This window comes from Xenopus laevis, chromosome 3S (genome assembly GCF_017654675.1).
Source record: "Xenopus laevis strain J_2021 chromosome 3S, Xenopus_laevis_v10.1, whole genome shotgun sequence".
Lineage (NCBI taxonomy): Eukaryota > Metazoa > Chordata > Amphibia > Anura > Pipidae > Xenopus > Xenopus laevis.
In genome coordinates, this window is record NC_054376.1 from 4,850,425 (window position 1) to 4,867,005 (window position 16,581).

The 16,581-nt window shown below is 43.8% G+C and overlaps 1 protein-coding gene across 1 annotated transcript; it reads left to right on the forward strand.

Moving 5' to 3' along the window:
- The first annotated feature begins 7,161 nt into the window (after positions 1-7,161).
- On the forward strand, positions 7,162-15,945 carry bcl2l14.S (BCL2-like 14 (apoptosis facilitator) S homeolog). Its single transcript, NM_001093988.1, is given in 6 exon segments — positions 7,162-7,316; positions 10,639-10,983; positions 11,592-11,732; positions 12,919-12,992; positions 13,242-13,502; positions 14,854-15,945. Coding segments are annotated over 5 exon segments (822 nt in total). The 5' UTR covers positions 7,162-7,316; positions 10,639-10,673; the 3' UTR covers positions 14,890-15,945.
- The last annotated feature ends 636 nt before the right edge of the window (positions 15,946-16,581 follow it).

A 16,581-nucleotide genomic window follows, 5' to 3' on the forward strand; every position in this document is an offset into this window, starting at 1 on the left:
ATCAGAGACCTACCCCCATATGTAATATATGGCTCTAAGTTTGCCCAGGAGCAGTAACCCATAGCAACCAATAAGATGCTTGCTTTTAAACAGATGACTAGTAAATTCTACCTGCTGATTGGTTGCTATGGGTTACTGCTCCTGGGCAAACGTAGTGCCATTTATTACATAACCCCAAATAGAGTTTTATATTCCTGCCTCTAACTGCAATATCTCTGAGAGGTGTTATTCCTTTTATTTACTGAAATATCTCTGAAAGGTGTTATTCCTTTTATTTCCCACATGGTGGCGCTGTGTAGCCAATGACAGTTTGTGGCCGCGCCCCTAGAGCAGAAGATCCAAGTGTCATGCTGCCACTACAAATATGGCGCCCACATCCAGACAGAGGGGAATAGAGACATGGGCAGGGCTGGAAAAACAGTACTTGAAAAGGTTCAATAGTTACTCATTCTTGTAACTCGACGCTGGTCAGCTGATGATAAAAGCAATTGAGAAATATATATATACATATATATATACTGTATATATATATATACGAACATGTACAGGATTTATTTAAAGGGTAAATTCACTGTCATTCTTATTATTCACTTTAGATTACTAAACTTCCCAGCCTACAGCTGTGTCTGGTTGATGGTGGGGTCGCTGACCCTGGCAACAGTGTGGGTTTGTTCCAGAGAGTATCCCCAGTGTTATAGAACAAATTCATATTGGCTTGCACTGTCTGTACTCCAGTTAGGGGCTACAAGAAACACAAAGGTGCAATTAAATAATAACCAGGGTCAGACTGGGCCGTCGGGGGCACCGGGAAAAAACCCGCCAGACCCGCTCCCTGCACTAAGCTTCCTGCCACAACCTCCATTTTTCGGGCGGGTCGCGGCAAATACAACGTGTGCGCAGGGGAGTGGGGTCGACTCCCAGGCTGACCCTGATAGTAACATCGTAAGTTAGGTTGAAAAAAGTGACACGTCCATCAAGTTCAACCTTTTAAGTCTATATATAACCCGCCTAACTGTCAGTTGATCCAGAGGAAGGTGAAAACCCATCTGAATCCTCTCCAATTTGCCTCAGAGGGGGAAAATTCCTTCCTGACTCCAAAATGGCAATGGGACCAGTCCCTGGATCAACTTGTACTATGAGCTCTCTCCCATATCCCTGTATTCCCTCACTTGCTAAACACCATCCAACCCCTTCTTATACCTATCTAATGTATCAGCCTGTACCCCTGATTCACTTCCCAGCTCTCCCTGTAACACCCCTTTCCCTCCTCTAATCTCATTGGCTCCCTCCTGTCTGCTGGGAGGAGCTACTGGTGAATAAAGCATCCGACCCTTCCTTGTACCTATCTAATGTATCAGCCTGTACCACTGATTCACTTCCCAGCTCTCCCTGTAACACCCCTTTCCCTCCTCTAATCTCATTGTCTCCCTCCTGTCTGCTGGGAGGAGCTACTGTGAATAAAGCACCCGACCCTTCCTTGTACCTATCTAATGTATCAGCCTGTACCCCTGATTCACTTCCCAGCTCTCCCTGTAACACCCCTTTCCCTCCTCTAATCTCATTGGCTCCCTCCTGTCTGCTGGGAGGAGCTACTGGTGAATAAAGCATCCGACCCTTCCTTATACCTATCTAATGTATCAGCCTGTACCACTGATTCAGGGAGACAATTACCATTTCAAGAAATTGTGAAAAATTCCAAGATATTGAAAGTGACGGGGCTTGTACGAAGTGATTGGGTTTGGGTCAGATCATGGCTGTTGTCATGGGCAGATCAGTGGATGCCAAATTGTCAGTGGGGCGTTACCATGACATCCAATCGCCATGGTCACCATCAGCACCAGGGTGCAAGTGTGTATCAGGCAGGCATACACGTCTGTGATTGGTTAAGGTTGTGTGACTGCTGTATGAGTAGTGACCAACTGGAAGGAGCTGCCAGAGAGACAGAAGGAGAAGAGATGTCCAGTTCAATATGGAGACAATAGGAGAGATACAAGGAAACACAGTGATCTACTTGCTCGTAAATGAAAATAAGGGGAAAGTGTCCAGTGGTCTGACCTCAGTAACCATTAGGGCAGAAGAACTATAACTGGATACATGGGATACAGCAGATCAGCGGTGCAGCTAATGTGCCCTTTAATATACCCCAGTTGTGCCCCCCAGTAGCCTTTGATCTCTGTATTAATAATATAAATATAAATATATTTCTCATCACTCCCTCGTGCAACTGCCACTTCCGCTTTTCTGTTTATAGAGATCCCTTTTCTTTCTTTCTAACTGGCACAAAAGTTTTTTTCTGGTCATTAGGGCCACAGTTCTGCTCCGGTTCTGTCCAATTAGAGCCGCTCGTCTCGTCAGGCCTGGGGGGAGGGAGTTGAATTGAGTTAATGATTGGTGGAGCCAAACAGGAGGGATTCTCTCTGATCAACAACATACAGGGTCCTTATTGGAGGGTCCCGTGTGCACAGAAACTTCTTATTGCAGCCAAACCATGGAGGTAAAACCCAACTGGTCTGTTCATTTTAACCTTTATAAATACCCCCCTCCCACTCTCCCACTGGCATCTCTTAAAGAACTGAGGGGTCACTTACTACTGAAGGGAGGCGGGTGAATTTGCACCCCTTTCTGCTCCAGCACTTGTTATGGTAATTTACTGATGGTCTATTGGATCTTTTGGATCTATTGGTCGAGGGAGATCCTGTTACACCTACTAGTAAATCTAGTGGATATTGACGAAAATGATCTGACCGTCTGGGTTGATTATTGCCAGGGGTTGGGTTCAGCACACAAGCTGTCTGTAATATTGCTTCCTGATTGATTTCCAATGTTCCCTGTTCCTTTATTGTAGGGGCCCCGGTTCCCATTCCACTTGCAGATTGTTTGTGATAAGTCAGTCTGGTGTCTAAACGCTGGTGATAAACATGAGATATTACATTTATTGTCCTTCATATAAATCTCTTCCTGATTTAGATCAGTGCCGGGCCCTCCATCCCCTTGTATTCTGATCCCTGGAAAATACAGCACATCTATCATTTATTTTGTCCTTCTTATTATTATAGTAGTGTGAGGGCGTTGTAACCCAGGTACCCCCCTTTACTAAGCACAATTCAGCAGGAACAGCCCCTAAGTTTGCTCATAGTCTGTACAGAGAGTTCCCATAAAACTATGGTACATAGGTATTCCCCTGTACTAAGCACAATTCAGCAGGAACAGTCCCTAAGTTTGCTCAAAGTCTGTACAGAGAGATCCCATAAAACTATGGTACATAGGTATTCCCTGTACTAAGCACAATTCAGCAGGAACAGCCCCTAAGTTTGCTCATAGTCTGTACAGAGAGATCCCATAAAACTATGGCAGTATAGGTATTCCCTGTACTAAGCACAATTCAGCAGGAACAGTCCCCTAAATTTGCTCATAGTCTCTGATTTGAATGAGAGACTGGAATATGAATAGGAGAGGCCTGAATAGACAGATGAGTAATATAAAGTAGCAATAACAATACATATGCAGCCTTACAGAGCATTTTTTGGATGGGGTCAGTGACCCCCATTTGAAAGCTGGAAAGAGTCAGAAGAAGAAGGCAAATAATTCAAAAACTGAACTGAAAAAAATGAAGGCCAATTGAAAATTTGCTTACAATTAGCGATTCTATAACATACTAAAAGTTAAAGGTTGAACTACCTCTTTAAGTACAGTCCAGATTCCAAGTCTCTGTGACGTATGTGTATTGTTCCTTTCCTGGAAAGAAACCACTTCCAGTAAGTGGTGCCGAATAGCAAATGTGACCAGATATATATATTTAAATGTAGATACGGACAAGCCAGGTAACATCTGACAGTATGTCTACAGGAATTAGATATATTGCAGACTATGAGCAAAATAATGGTACTGTTCCTGCTGAATTGTGCTTAGTACAGAGGAATACCTATGCTGCCATAGTTTTATGGGATCTCTCTGTACAGACTATGAGCAAACTTATGGACTGTTCCTGCTGAATTGTGCTTAGTACAGGGGAATACCTATGCTACCATAGTTTTATGGGATCTCTCTGTACAGACTATGAGCAAACTTAGGGACTGTTCCTGCTGAATTGTGCTTAGTACAGGGAATACCTATGCTACCATAGTTTTATGGGATCTCTCTGTACAGACTATGAGCAAACTTAGGGGCTGTTCCTGCTGAATTGTGCTTAGTACAGGGGAATACCTATGCTGCCATAGTTTTATGGGATCTCTCTGTACAGACTATGAGCAAACTTAGGGGCTGTTCCTGCTGAATTGTGCTTAGTACAGGGAATACCTATGTACCATAGTTTTATGGGATCTCTCTGTACAGACTATGAGCAAACTTAGGGACTGTTCCTGCTGAAATGTGCTTAGTACAGGGAATACCTATGCTGCCATAGTTTTATGGGATCTCTCTGTACAGACTATGAGCAAACTTAGGGGCTGTTCCTGCTGAATTGTGCTTAGTACAGGGAATACCTATGTACCATAGTTTTATGGGATCTCTCTGTACAGACTATGAGCAAACTTAGGGACTGTTCCTGCTGAATTGTGCTTAGTACAGGGGAATACCTATGCTGCCATAGTTTTATGGGATCTCTCTGTACAGACTATGAGCAAATTTAGGGACTGTTCCTGCTGAATTGTGCTTGGGATGATTTTACAAGATATTAATTTGTGAGTACTTAGTATTTCTATTGTTTCTCCCCCAGAGGAAGTCAGACAAGAAAACACAATCTATATTGGGAATATTAGAGCGACATCCTGGAAAAGTTACTTTTATAAAAGCTTCTTAGTGGAAATCTGGGGTTTTTCAATAACAATAAACAATGGCTGAATCTTTAGTCTTATGAAACATGTGACTGTCCCTCTGTCTCTGTACTTTCCATCGGGGGGTGGGGGTGGGAATTATCCCAATAAATGAAATTCAGATGCACAAAAGAGGGTTTATGTTGTTATTACAATATTTGGATGAAGCAACATGGTCATGGAGGGTTTATGTGCCCTTTAAGTTTGTATTTGGGATTCTGAGAATTGTAGTTTAACAAGAGCCGAGGGGCTGCAGGTTTGAACCTCACTAAGGTTGTCGGGTCCCAGGGATTTTACAGGGGCCCACGGGCACAAAGAATTCATACTTTCTTATTACAAATGTAGGAAAAGGAAGAATATTTATATCCACAGGAGTTGAGGGGTGTCGGTACAGGTAATATAAGGCTGTAGGGTGAGAAGCTTTGTGCTTTTTAAAGGGGTTGTTTGCCTTTAAATTAACTCTTAGTATGATGTAGAGAGTGAGATTCTGGGACATTTTCCAATTGGTTTTCATTTTTTATTCTTTGTGGTTTTTGAGTTATTTAGCTTTTTATTCAGCCGCTCTCCAGTTTGCAATTTCAGCCATCTGGTTGCTAGGGTCCACATTCCCCTAGCAACCATGCACTGTTTTGAATAAGAGACTGGGATATGAATAGGAGAGGCCTGAATAGAAAGATGAGTAATAAAAAGTAGCAATAACAATACATTTGTAGCCTTACAGAGAATTTGTTTTTTAGATGGGGTCAGTGACCCCCATTTGGAAGCTGGAAAGAGTCAGAAGAACATGGCAAATCATAAATAAACTATAAAAAAACAAATAATGAAGACTGATTGAAAAGTTGCTCAAAATGAGCCATTCTATAACCTACTAAAAAATAACTTAAAGGAGAACCACCCCTTTAACATGAACCAGAGGAACATTAGGGAGACTTTCCCTTGAAGGGGTTGTTTACTTTAAAATTAACTGTTAGTAGGATGTAGAGAGGGATATTCTGAGACAATTTGTATTTGGTTTTCATTTTTTAGGATTTGCGGTTTTTGAGTTATTTAACTTTTTATTCAGCAGCTCTCCAGTTTGTATTTTCAGCAATGTGGTTGCTAGGGTTCAAATTCCCCTAGCAACCAGGCACTGATTTGAATAAGGGACAGGAATATGAATAGGAGAGGCCTGAATAGAAAGACGAGTAATAAAAAGTAGCAATAACAATACATTTGTAGCCTTACAGAGCATTTGTTTTTTAGATGGGGCTAGTGACCCCCATTTAAAAGCTGAAGAGTCAGAAGGAGGAGGCAAATAATTAATAAACTATAAAAATAAATAATTAATACCAATTGAAAAGTTTCTTAGAACGGGCCATTCTATAACATACTAACGTTTGCCTGAAGGTGAATATCCCCTTTAAAGTGAATATACTGTAAAACTCTCCATTTGTGATTTCCGGCTCTCCAAGGAGTAATGGGGTTCACTAGGTCTGGGGCCCTCGGGCAGCATTTTTGGGAGGTCAGACTAAAAGGGTAAAGGGGATTTAATGAATTGGCCCCAAAATCAACGTTTGTTTTTTTTATATTCTAATTTGCAGATGCAAATAAAAAAACATCTAAAAAAAATAAATAATGAAGACCAATTGAAAAGTTGCTTTGACTTGTCCATTCTATAACATACCAACAGGGGGTGTAACTATAGAGGGAAACAGACGGAGGTATAGGGGCCCCATGAGACTCTAATTCATATACAATTTCAATAAATATTGGGAAAACATTTCAACCTCTAGACATTTTGGGGGCCTGAAAGATAATTTGCCGTGGGGCCCAGTAATATCGCCACTGCCTGGCACCCCTTTTAATGAACCGCCCTGGTTTCTCCCTTTCTTGTGATGTCACTTGCACAACCCCCCTCCTAAAACATAATCCTAAAAAAGGGGGGGTTGGGGAATCCACGTTCCCTGATCAGGAGTTTCCCAAAAAGGAGGTTGTCTCACTGTCTCTATGTATTGCTGAGTCAGGGTCACGTGTTCATTTGTCACCAACACTGGGTGCTCCTGTCCTGGGTGCTCCTGCTTCCAACACTGGGTGCTCCTGTCCTGGGTGCTCCTGTCCTGGGTGCTCCTGCTTCCAACACTGGGTGCTCCTGTCCTGGGGGGAAGGGGTCTGGTGACATTACACTGGTGAGATCATTTTGGCCCCTAGAAGATATGAAACAAGAGCCTGGAGGCTGTTAGCCCTTCTGAGACCAGGCAGGGAAAGGGTTAAGAACGTTCTAAAACTTTTAACCCCGCCCCTTCCTCCGCCCCTCTGTGCACTGAGTTCTTTTTCAAAAGTGCTTTCGACACTGTAGGTTCAGACTCTCCATCAAACCAGGAAGCCAGAGCTGCGAGGGACTTCATGCCCAACAGAAAGGACTGTTTCCACCCCAAAAAAAAAGCTGAAACAGTCCAGAGAATTGTCATTATTAACCTTCTGAGGATCTTATTAACCCCTGTCGGTGGCTTGAGAGCGAGTTTATTGGTGAGTTTCGGGGGTGGGGCAGAGAGGGGAGTCTTAAAGGAAAAATATCGCATGTGAAATGTAAAAAAATATGACTGTTTGCTGTTGGGTCCTATTGAATATGAAGTTGCCTCTATAACTGTCCCGGTGCTTCTGGGAAGGTTCCCACTCGATGCTGGAACTTTGTTGTTGGGAGTTGTTGCTGGGAGTTGCTTCCATTCAGCCACAAGAGCATTAGTCCGGTTGGCCATTGATGTTGGGGGTCAGGCTCACAGTCAGGGTTCCATCCCACAGGGGTTCAGTCGGGTTGCCCCTTCTTTTGGGGCTATAACTGTCCCGGTGCTTCTGGGAAGGTACCACTAAATGCTGGAACATTGTTGCTGGGAGTTGTTTCCATTCAGCCAGGGGCAGAATTACCGGGGTACATTAGATTCCCCTCCAGGAGGGGGGCCCCAGCTGATCTGCCTGCACCCGGGCCCAGCGGTGATAGTGCTGTTACTGTATTCAGACACAAGAGCATTAGTGATGTTGGGGATCAGGCTCACACTCGGGGTTCCAGTTCATCTCACAGGGGTTCAGTTGGGTTGAGGTCAGGGCTCTGTGCACTCAGGTTCTTCTAAATAATAGAGGCTTCTGGGAAGGTTCCACTAGATGTTGTTACATTGTTGCTGGGAGTTGTTGCTGGGAGTTGCTTCCATTCAGCCACAAGAGAATTAGTGAGGTTGGGCAGTGATATTGGGGTTCAGGCTCACAGTTGGGGTTCCAGTTCATCCCACATAGGGTTGTTGGGTTGAGGTCATGGCTCTGTATATTCAGGTTCTTCCCATCTCCACAAACTCATTCTGTAGGACCTGGCTCTGTGCATGGGGGGCATTATTGTGCTGAAACAGGAAGGGGCACCCCCAAAACTGTTCCGCAAAGTTCTCAGGAATGTTATTGTAGCCTTAAGGTTTCTCATCGGGGGGTCCAAACCCATAGTGGCGCCTTTATATCACTCCAGCTGATGATTGATATTGCAAATGGTGTTGTTTGTCTCAGCGCCCCCCCCAAAAAAAAATAAATCCCTACGGATATTCCTTGTGCTGACATTGCTTCTGGGGGCAGTTTGGGGGGTCGTCTCTATTTAAGGACGTGGCAATTTATGTGCAGCGTCCGGATACTTTTGGCCATTAATGTACCCCCTGGGCACCCCAACAGGTGTTCTAATTAGCCTAGTGCCTTAATTAGAAGTTACTGGTCCCCATGGCTAAATCATTTAAGGCTCCCTCTTATTTTAGGAATAAGACATATTTTTCATGAACACATAATCAAACTCTCTGAGCCCCCCCCAATACTGCCTGAACCCCCCTATACCTCCCAGCAGCTGTAGGTTCTGCTTCCAACTCTCTGAAAATCTAATATTCACCCCATAAACGAACTGTAACAATAATGGTTAGTGACGCAAGAGCTTACACTCGGTAACATTCAATGTGAAATCATGTTTTATGTTGTCCCAGATCCACTCGCGGTCTCTAATTTGGGGGTACAATATTCCTCATATAAATGGGGGGGGATCAGGGAGCATTTCTCTAGATTTCTGCTCTTTTCCTTTAGAGAAGTGCGACACAATCAACTTTTCCTTTTTATTTTCTTAAGCAACGTCGTTATTTCCGGGTTGGGCAAAGGTGTGGCTCTGAACTCTGTCACAAGGTTTCGGAGTGAGAGACACTGGTAAATGAGTCAGGACAGACTGCAAGCTCTTCAGGACAGGGAGGGGGATGTTAGGGGAAACCCCTGGGGAGACAGGCTGGTTAGTTAGAGTAAAATGAGAACTAAACCCGTTTAGCCATCATGGGGCCCCTGCACAAATCCCTCATCCACCTTATGAACCTTGATTCCCCAAAATATATAATGTTCACCATTTTTTTTGTTAAACCTGAGATTGTTGTTTTTCACTGAAAATACAAGGGAATTGTGAAAGGAGTTAGAGGGCCCCATTACTTATCCAGATATAGCACGGTCCAACCTGTGGCCCTAATGCACCAAAACCATCCAAAGCAGCATATTATCAGGAGTTTGTAGTTCAGCAACATCTTAGGGCAGGGACACACATGGCAATTTGGGGAGATTTAGTCGCCTTCCGACAAATCGCCTCTTCTTTGGATGACTAATCTCCCCAAACCGCTTTCTTGCCCGCTAAAATCTAAAACACCGGTGGAATGGCACTCAGAGGCGCTTTGTTTTCCGAAGTTGCCCGAAGTTTCCTCGTGAGACCTGAATAAGAGGCGACTAATCTCCCCGAATCTCTGCCCTTAATGCTCCTCCATAGATAAACCTTTCTCACATCTTTCCTAAGCAGAAGAACATCAGAGCAGCCTCTTTCTTTCTCCTGACAACTTCCTTGACTACTTGGTGGTCAGACTGGTCAGAAACTGACCAGCAGGTGGCGCTGTTGGAACAAAATTCATTCATATTAACAGCACATGTATCCCTTAATACAGTGATCCCCAACCAGTAGCTCGTGAGGAACATGTTGCTCTCCAACCCCTTGGATGTTGCTCCCAGTGGCCTCAAAGCAGGTGATTATTTTTGAATTCCAGGCTTGGAGGCAAGTTTTGGTTGCATAAAAACCAGATGTCCTGCCAAACAGACCCTCCTAGAGGCTGCAAGTCCACATAGGGGCTACCAATAGTCAATCACAACCCTTATTTGGCACCACCCAGGAACATTTTCCATGCTTGTGTTGCTCCCCAACTCTTTTTAAATCTGAATGTTGCTCACGGGTGAAAAAGGTTGGGGACCCCTGTCTTAATATCTTGGAATAAAAAGAAAATAAATAATGAATGTAAATGACAAAAGTGCTTAGAATGACACTCTCATCAATTTTACATTCACTTATTTTAAAGATTTTCTTATTGTTTAAGCCTCATTCAGAGTTTGTTTAGAAGTTGTGTCTGAACTACAACTCCCAGCTTGCCTTGACAGCCTTTTGCTAGGTGATGCAATGAAGAAGCCTTAAAGAGGGCAGTTGTTTGCTCATCCCTGAGTACATGCAGGTTATCCACGACCCCAAGTGCTTTCTTCATTTATTTTATAGGTTTACTTATCCTTTAAGGGAATAATATACAGAACAATGGATCTCTACTGCAAAGCAGAGTCAGATAAGCACCTCTGTGTTTAGAGCAGGGAGAGGCTTCAACAGGAATATCATTATATATTCAGTGCCCCTTTGAAGGAAAGGAAGGATGGTGCCATGTATGGTTGGCGCCTCAATTGTATATTATTAACATTTAAATGTATTTATAGAGCGCCATATTGCGCAGTGCTGTGTATATGACTAATATGTATTGTGTACTCCCCGCAGGAGGTGCCAGCATGGTGATCATACAGGAGGGCACGATGGAGGAGGTTCCACTGGGCGATGAGGAGAATGGCATTGAGTATAAAGTGCTAATGGCGTATGCCAAGCGCCAACTGTCAGATAGTAGGTACCAGCGACTAGTGAAAACTAGCAATCCCACACCAGCAGAAGGTGCCACCGGGCATGGGGCCACCAGCATTGGCACAGGGAGCCAAGGAATCCAGTCTGCGGCGGGCAAGAAACAAAAGGGACGAAGGAAGAAACAGATACGTTTGGGCAGATTTATACCCAGTTGTTTAAGGGCAGAAGAGGAGATGGGCAAGAAGAAGAAAGACAAGGCTCCTGCAGGTGAGACAACTGACAGTTTTCATTGGGCCCCACAGCAAATTCATTTCAGGGCCCCCCTAAATATCCAGAGGTTTACGGGTTTACCAATATATATTGAAATGGCAGATTAATAAGGGCATCATGGGGCCCCCTATACCTCCTGGGCCCCTCTACAGCCGCAGGGTCTGCTTCCTCTATAGTTAAAGCACAAAGGTACACGCTTGCAGCCAATCATCGACTAGTTTCCTTTCTTCTCCTTCCATTGTCCCGTTCCAAGCTCCTGTCTGATTGGTCCCACTAACCTGCCCTCTTCTCAACTTCCTTCACTGGTAACATAAGCAGAGAGGGCGGGGCTATGATTGGTGACATCACTGGTAGAATATGGACCAGAAGCCCCTACTTGGGGAGGGGGGGATATGAAGACATTGGATGCAGGACTCATGACTCCTCCCACACTAAAGTGACTAGACCTCACCTGTCTGTTATTTAGGAATGGAATCTCCCATCCAAGAAATGCCAAAAGCCTGGGGAATCCCTAGGGGTGTAGGGGGATCCCTGATGTATATACTGAATATAGATAATAATTGCCGCACAGTCTATCTAATATTTTGTGTGTTTGTGACAAATAGATGCAGTGGCAGTGGATTCGGACACCAGTCGTGCCAATGCAGTCGCCCGGCGCCTACAAAAGATCCTCAAGTCGCTCTCCCAAACCCAAAAAGTGGAATTTCGGAGCTTCACCCGGGAAACGAGTATAGAGGCGGACGGAGGTAAAGCAGGAGATGCCATATAGTTTCCCTGACAATCCCATGTAGAAAAATTCCTCCCTGTATTTGCACCCAAGGCCGGGGTCACCCTCCGTAATTATGGGGCCCCCCAGTGATTAAGTCATCCCCAGGGTGGTGTGCCCTGAATAATTCTGACCGTTTCCCATACTTCTTGCCTAAACATTGGTGTGGGATGCAGCATCTATTCCTGGCCACTAGGGGCCGCTAGTCTGTTGTGACAAGAATATGCCTTGGGTGACATAAGCAATATGGCAGCTCTCAGTTCTACATAAGGGAAGCTGCCTCTGCAAATGTGTTGTCTCTGCTACTCGGTATATTTTATATTTAGGCCTGAGTTCTGCTGAAGGAATAAAATCCCACAGGTTACTTTATTAAAGGGGTTGTTTGCCTTTAAATGAACTTTTAGTATGATGTAGAGAAAGATATTCTGAGACAATTTGCAATTGTTTTTTATTTTTATTATTTGTGGTTTTTGAGTTATTTAGCTTTTTATTCAGCCACTCTTCAGTTTGCAGATTCAGCCATCTGGTTGCTAGGGTCCAAATTCCCCTAGCAACCATGCATTGATTTGAATAAGAGACTGGAATATGAATAGGAGAGGCCTGAATAGAAAGATGAATAAAAATAAAGTAGCAATAATAATACATTTGCAGTCTAGCAGAGCATTTGCTTTATAGATGGGGTCAGTGACCCCCTCCCATTTGAAAGCTGGAAAGAGTTTGGGGGGAAAAAAACTATAAGGGTAAGGCCACACGCTAATATTAGGGGAGATTTAGTCGCCATCGATAAATCGCCTCTTCTTTGGGGCAACTAATCTCCTCAAACTGCCTCCCGCCGGCTAGAAATCATTTTCTGAAGTCGCCAGAAGTTTCCTCGGAAAACGAAGTGCAGCGATTGCCATCCTGCCTGCGATTTACATTCTAGACGGCGGGAGGCAGTTCAGGGAGGTAAGTCGCCCGAAGAAGAGGAGATTTGTCTCTGGGCGACTAATCTCCTCAAATCTGAGTGTGTGTCTCTGCCCTAAGAAATAAATAATGAAGACCAATTGAAAAGTTGCTTAGAATAGGCCATTCCATAACATACTTAAAGATAAACAGACCATTTAAATGTTTATGGGCTCCATCCCTGCCCAGAGTCTGCCTCTCAATCTCGACATTTTGTTTCACAGATGACAACTATGAACAGTTGATAAAGGAAATTGCGCTCTTTCTGCGTTCTTCTGGCGACCAACTAGATGACCAGGTAACAGCGCGGCCCCTGTGGCCTAGGGATTTATTTGCAGTTTATTTTTCAGGCCTGTCCTGTATCTCTGAATTGGGATTTATCAGCCAATGGGAGGATCAGGGGCACTTCTGAATCTTATTGGATCAGAGCTTAATTAGAGCTGCAAAATATCCTCCAATTAGAATCCTGCTGAATGGGTCCCTGGCACAACCCAGTCTAACACTGTGCCAGTCTCTACCCTGAGACCTTTTTTTCCTTTTCTTACAGATGAGGGCAGAGCAGAAGGAGAAGATCAGTGGCGCGTGGTCTTATGGTTTCTTCCGAAGACTGACCGATTTTTACCTGCAAATCTCTACGTCTGGCCAAACGGAGGAGGCCGAGATACAGAGCAATAAGGTGGCCCTGTGCATCGATGCCACCACCAGGCTGACTGCCCTGGAAAGCTTGCCCGCCAACAAGGTGATGGTATATGGGGCGAAATACCTGAAGGAAAAATATGCCCCTTGGATTGAAGCGCAAGGCGGATGGGTAAGTTATAGGGATGGAGGGGACGGCAATGGGCACACTGAATACTTAGGTTTTATCCATTTGCTATGAACACTGTATCCTACATGCTTGGCACAGAAGGGGTTAACCCCCTGCATTCTACAGTGTAGCCTTTGTCAAAGAAGCTGTTGTTAAAGGTCTGATTATTAATTGGTTCTGATGCAGACTGCACTGATTTCCACGCTGCCATGTGTACAGCTGAATTAAAGGTGTTCTCCGCCTTTAAATGAACTCTATGATGTAGAGAGGGATATTCTGAGCCAATTTGCTATAGGTTTTTATTATTTATATGTTTTTTTTTTTTAGTTATTTAGCTTTTAATTCAGCAGCTCTCCAGATTGCCGTTCCGGCAATTGTGGTTGTTAAGGTCCAAATTCCCCTAGCAACCATGCATTGATTTGAATTAGAGATAGGAGAGGCTTAAATAGAAAGACAAGCAATAACAATAAATGTGTAGCCTTACAGAGCATTTGTTTTTTATTAGATGGGGTCAGCGACCCTCCGCCCCCATTTGAAAGCTGGAAAGAGCTAGAGGAGAAAGGGAAATAAATATATATATATATATATATATACACAATTGAAAATTGCTTAGAATTGGCCATTATATAATATATTTAATGTTAACTTAAAAGAGAAATAAACCGTAAAAATGAAAATGGCTAAAATGCCATATTTAATATAGTGAACTTATTGCACGAGGCTAAAGTTTGAGCTTGTCAATAGCAGCAATGATCCAGGACTTCAAACTTGTCACAGGGGGTCACCATCTTGGAAAGTGTCTGTGACACTCACATGCTCAGTGGGCTCTGATTGGCTGTTGAGAAGCTAAGCTTAGGGCTCGTCACTAATTATCCAGCAGAAAATGAGCTTCCCTGGCTGTAATATAAGCTGATGCTACAGGTTTGCTGATTATTCAATTCTGATGCTAATTGCACTGGTTTCTGTGCTGCCATGTAGTAATTATGTGTATTAATTACTAATCAGACTTATATTGTGACATTTCTATTCTATGTGTACTGTATATTGTGAGTGGCTCCCTAAGCTCAGTAAGTGACAGCAGCACAGAGCATGTGCAGTGAATCAGCAGAAAAGAAGATGGGGAGCTACTGGGGCATCTTTGGAGACACAGATCTTTACTGCTAAAGGGCTGTGGTTGCCTTGGGCTGGTACAGAAGCACAAAACATCATGTACAACATTTCTAGCTACTTCTTTAGTTAGGCTGTAGTTCTTCTTTAAAGGTGAACCGCCCCATTCATTACTAATCAGCCTTGTGTGTGCCAGACTGTTATATTGTATATTTTCAACACAAAACCTGCTGTGTCTCCTCTGCAGGAAAAGGCAATGGGGATTGAAGAGGAACTGGACTGACGGACTCTAGACAGAACTACAGGACGTATCTTTTACTATCGACTATAAGCCATCTACTACAGGCAACGTAGGGGTTTCAGCCAATAAAAATTATATGCGTATATATCGTACAAATGGACGTGTCGGATCATCCAAGCTTCCAGTTTTAATGAATATGCCAAAAAAATATGAGGATTGGTCAATAGTGGATGTCCTGGTGCCCTTCCCTGACATTTCGGTTCCCTATTGGGGAAGGGAAGCAAGATGCCTGGAGGGAGCTCTGTCTAATCATGTCCAGGATTGTATTGCTTCTCAACATCATCTGCTGCAGTGGTGGAGCCAAAACATGCCACAAATTGAACAAAAAAAAAAAAAAGTACTGTCTCTTTAAGATGTGCTCAGACGAGCAAAGGCCTCACTTCCTGCTTCTGTGGCGCCATCTGCTGGCAGGTGTAGTTTATTACATCATCGAGGCAACTCCTGAGATCACCGAGAAACTGCTGCTACATAACAAACAACTAGAGATCATTTATGTTTATTAATGTTGTTATAGAAAGTGATTTAACCCTTTCCGTGCCGGCAATATGGGGGTCCAGCATTGAAAACAATGGGAACCAAGAAACATATATTTCCAGGACAGTATCGTCGATGCTACCGCCTGTGGCATGGAAGCAGTTAAATGTTAATAAGATTTAGAATTAAAATAGAATTAGAATAGATCGCTGACTCCGCCCACAGGTGTGAGGGGGAGGGGCATTTACCAGCATTTCTTTACTCTTTGCTGCGCTTTAAATGTTATTAGGTCCGGGCAGAGAGGAACATTTCATTGGGGCCCCAATCTCGGATGGGGCCCTTGGTTTAGGAATAAATAAATCTAATAATTTTTTTTTATTTTTTATTATTTTCAGCATCACTGTCCTACTTGTTATATAGGGGGTGGGGGTGGGGTTCAGAGGCTGTAGACACTTTTTTTTTTTGTTTTTGCTTTAAGGGGGATAAAGACATTCCTCTGTGTCGCACCAACATAATTGTAAATCACAGCGGAATAAATTAATATATTCATTAATTGAACAAAAATAATTGTTTGGGTTTTTTCTCTTTTCTTTCGTTTCTGAGAAACTTAATGAGAGGAGATCTCAATAATTGAGCTCACTAAATAAGCAAATGTTGTTGTACAGCAAGAGTCATGTATAAGCTTCCATCAGAGTACTCTAGCCCCACCTACTGTGTGAGTCACAGACTCCCTGCCCTCTAGCCCCACCTACTGTGTGAGTCACAGACTTCCTGCCCTCTAGCCCCACCTACTGTGTGAGTCACAGACTCCCTGCCTTCTAGCCCCACCTACTGTGTGAGTCACAGACTCCCTGCCTTCTAGCCCCACCTACTGTGTGAGTCACAGACTCCCTGTCCTCTAGCCCCACCTACTGTGTGAGTCACAGACTCCCTGCCCATTGCCCTTGGAAGCTGCCGTCACTGTTATACCCCCTCCCCCTGCTTGAGTTACAGATCCCTTTCCCCCTCCATCATAAACTTCCATCAGAGTGTGCTAGTCCCACCCATTACTTAAGTTACTGACTCCCTGCTTCTTCCACTGTAGGCTGCCATTAGTGTGTTAGCCCAGCCCACTACTTGAGTCACAGACTCATTTCCTCTCCCCCTATAAGCAGCTGACAAGTGTTCTATTCCCACCCACTTCTTGAGCTAAAAAGTATA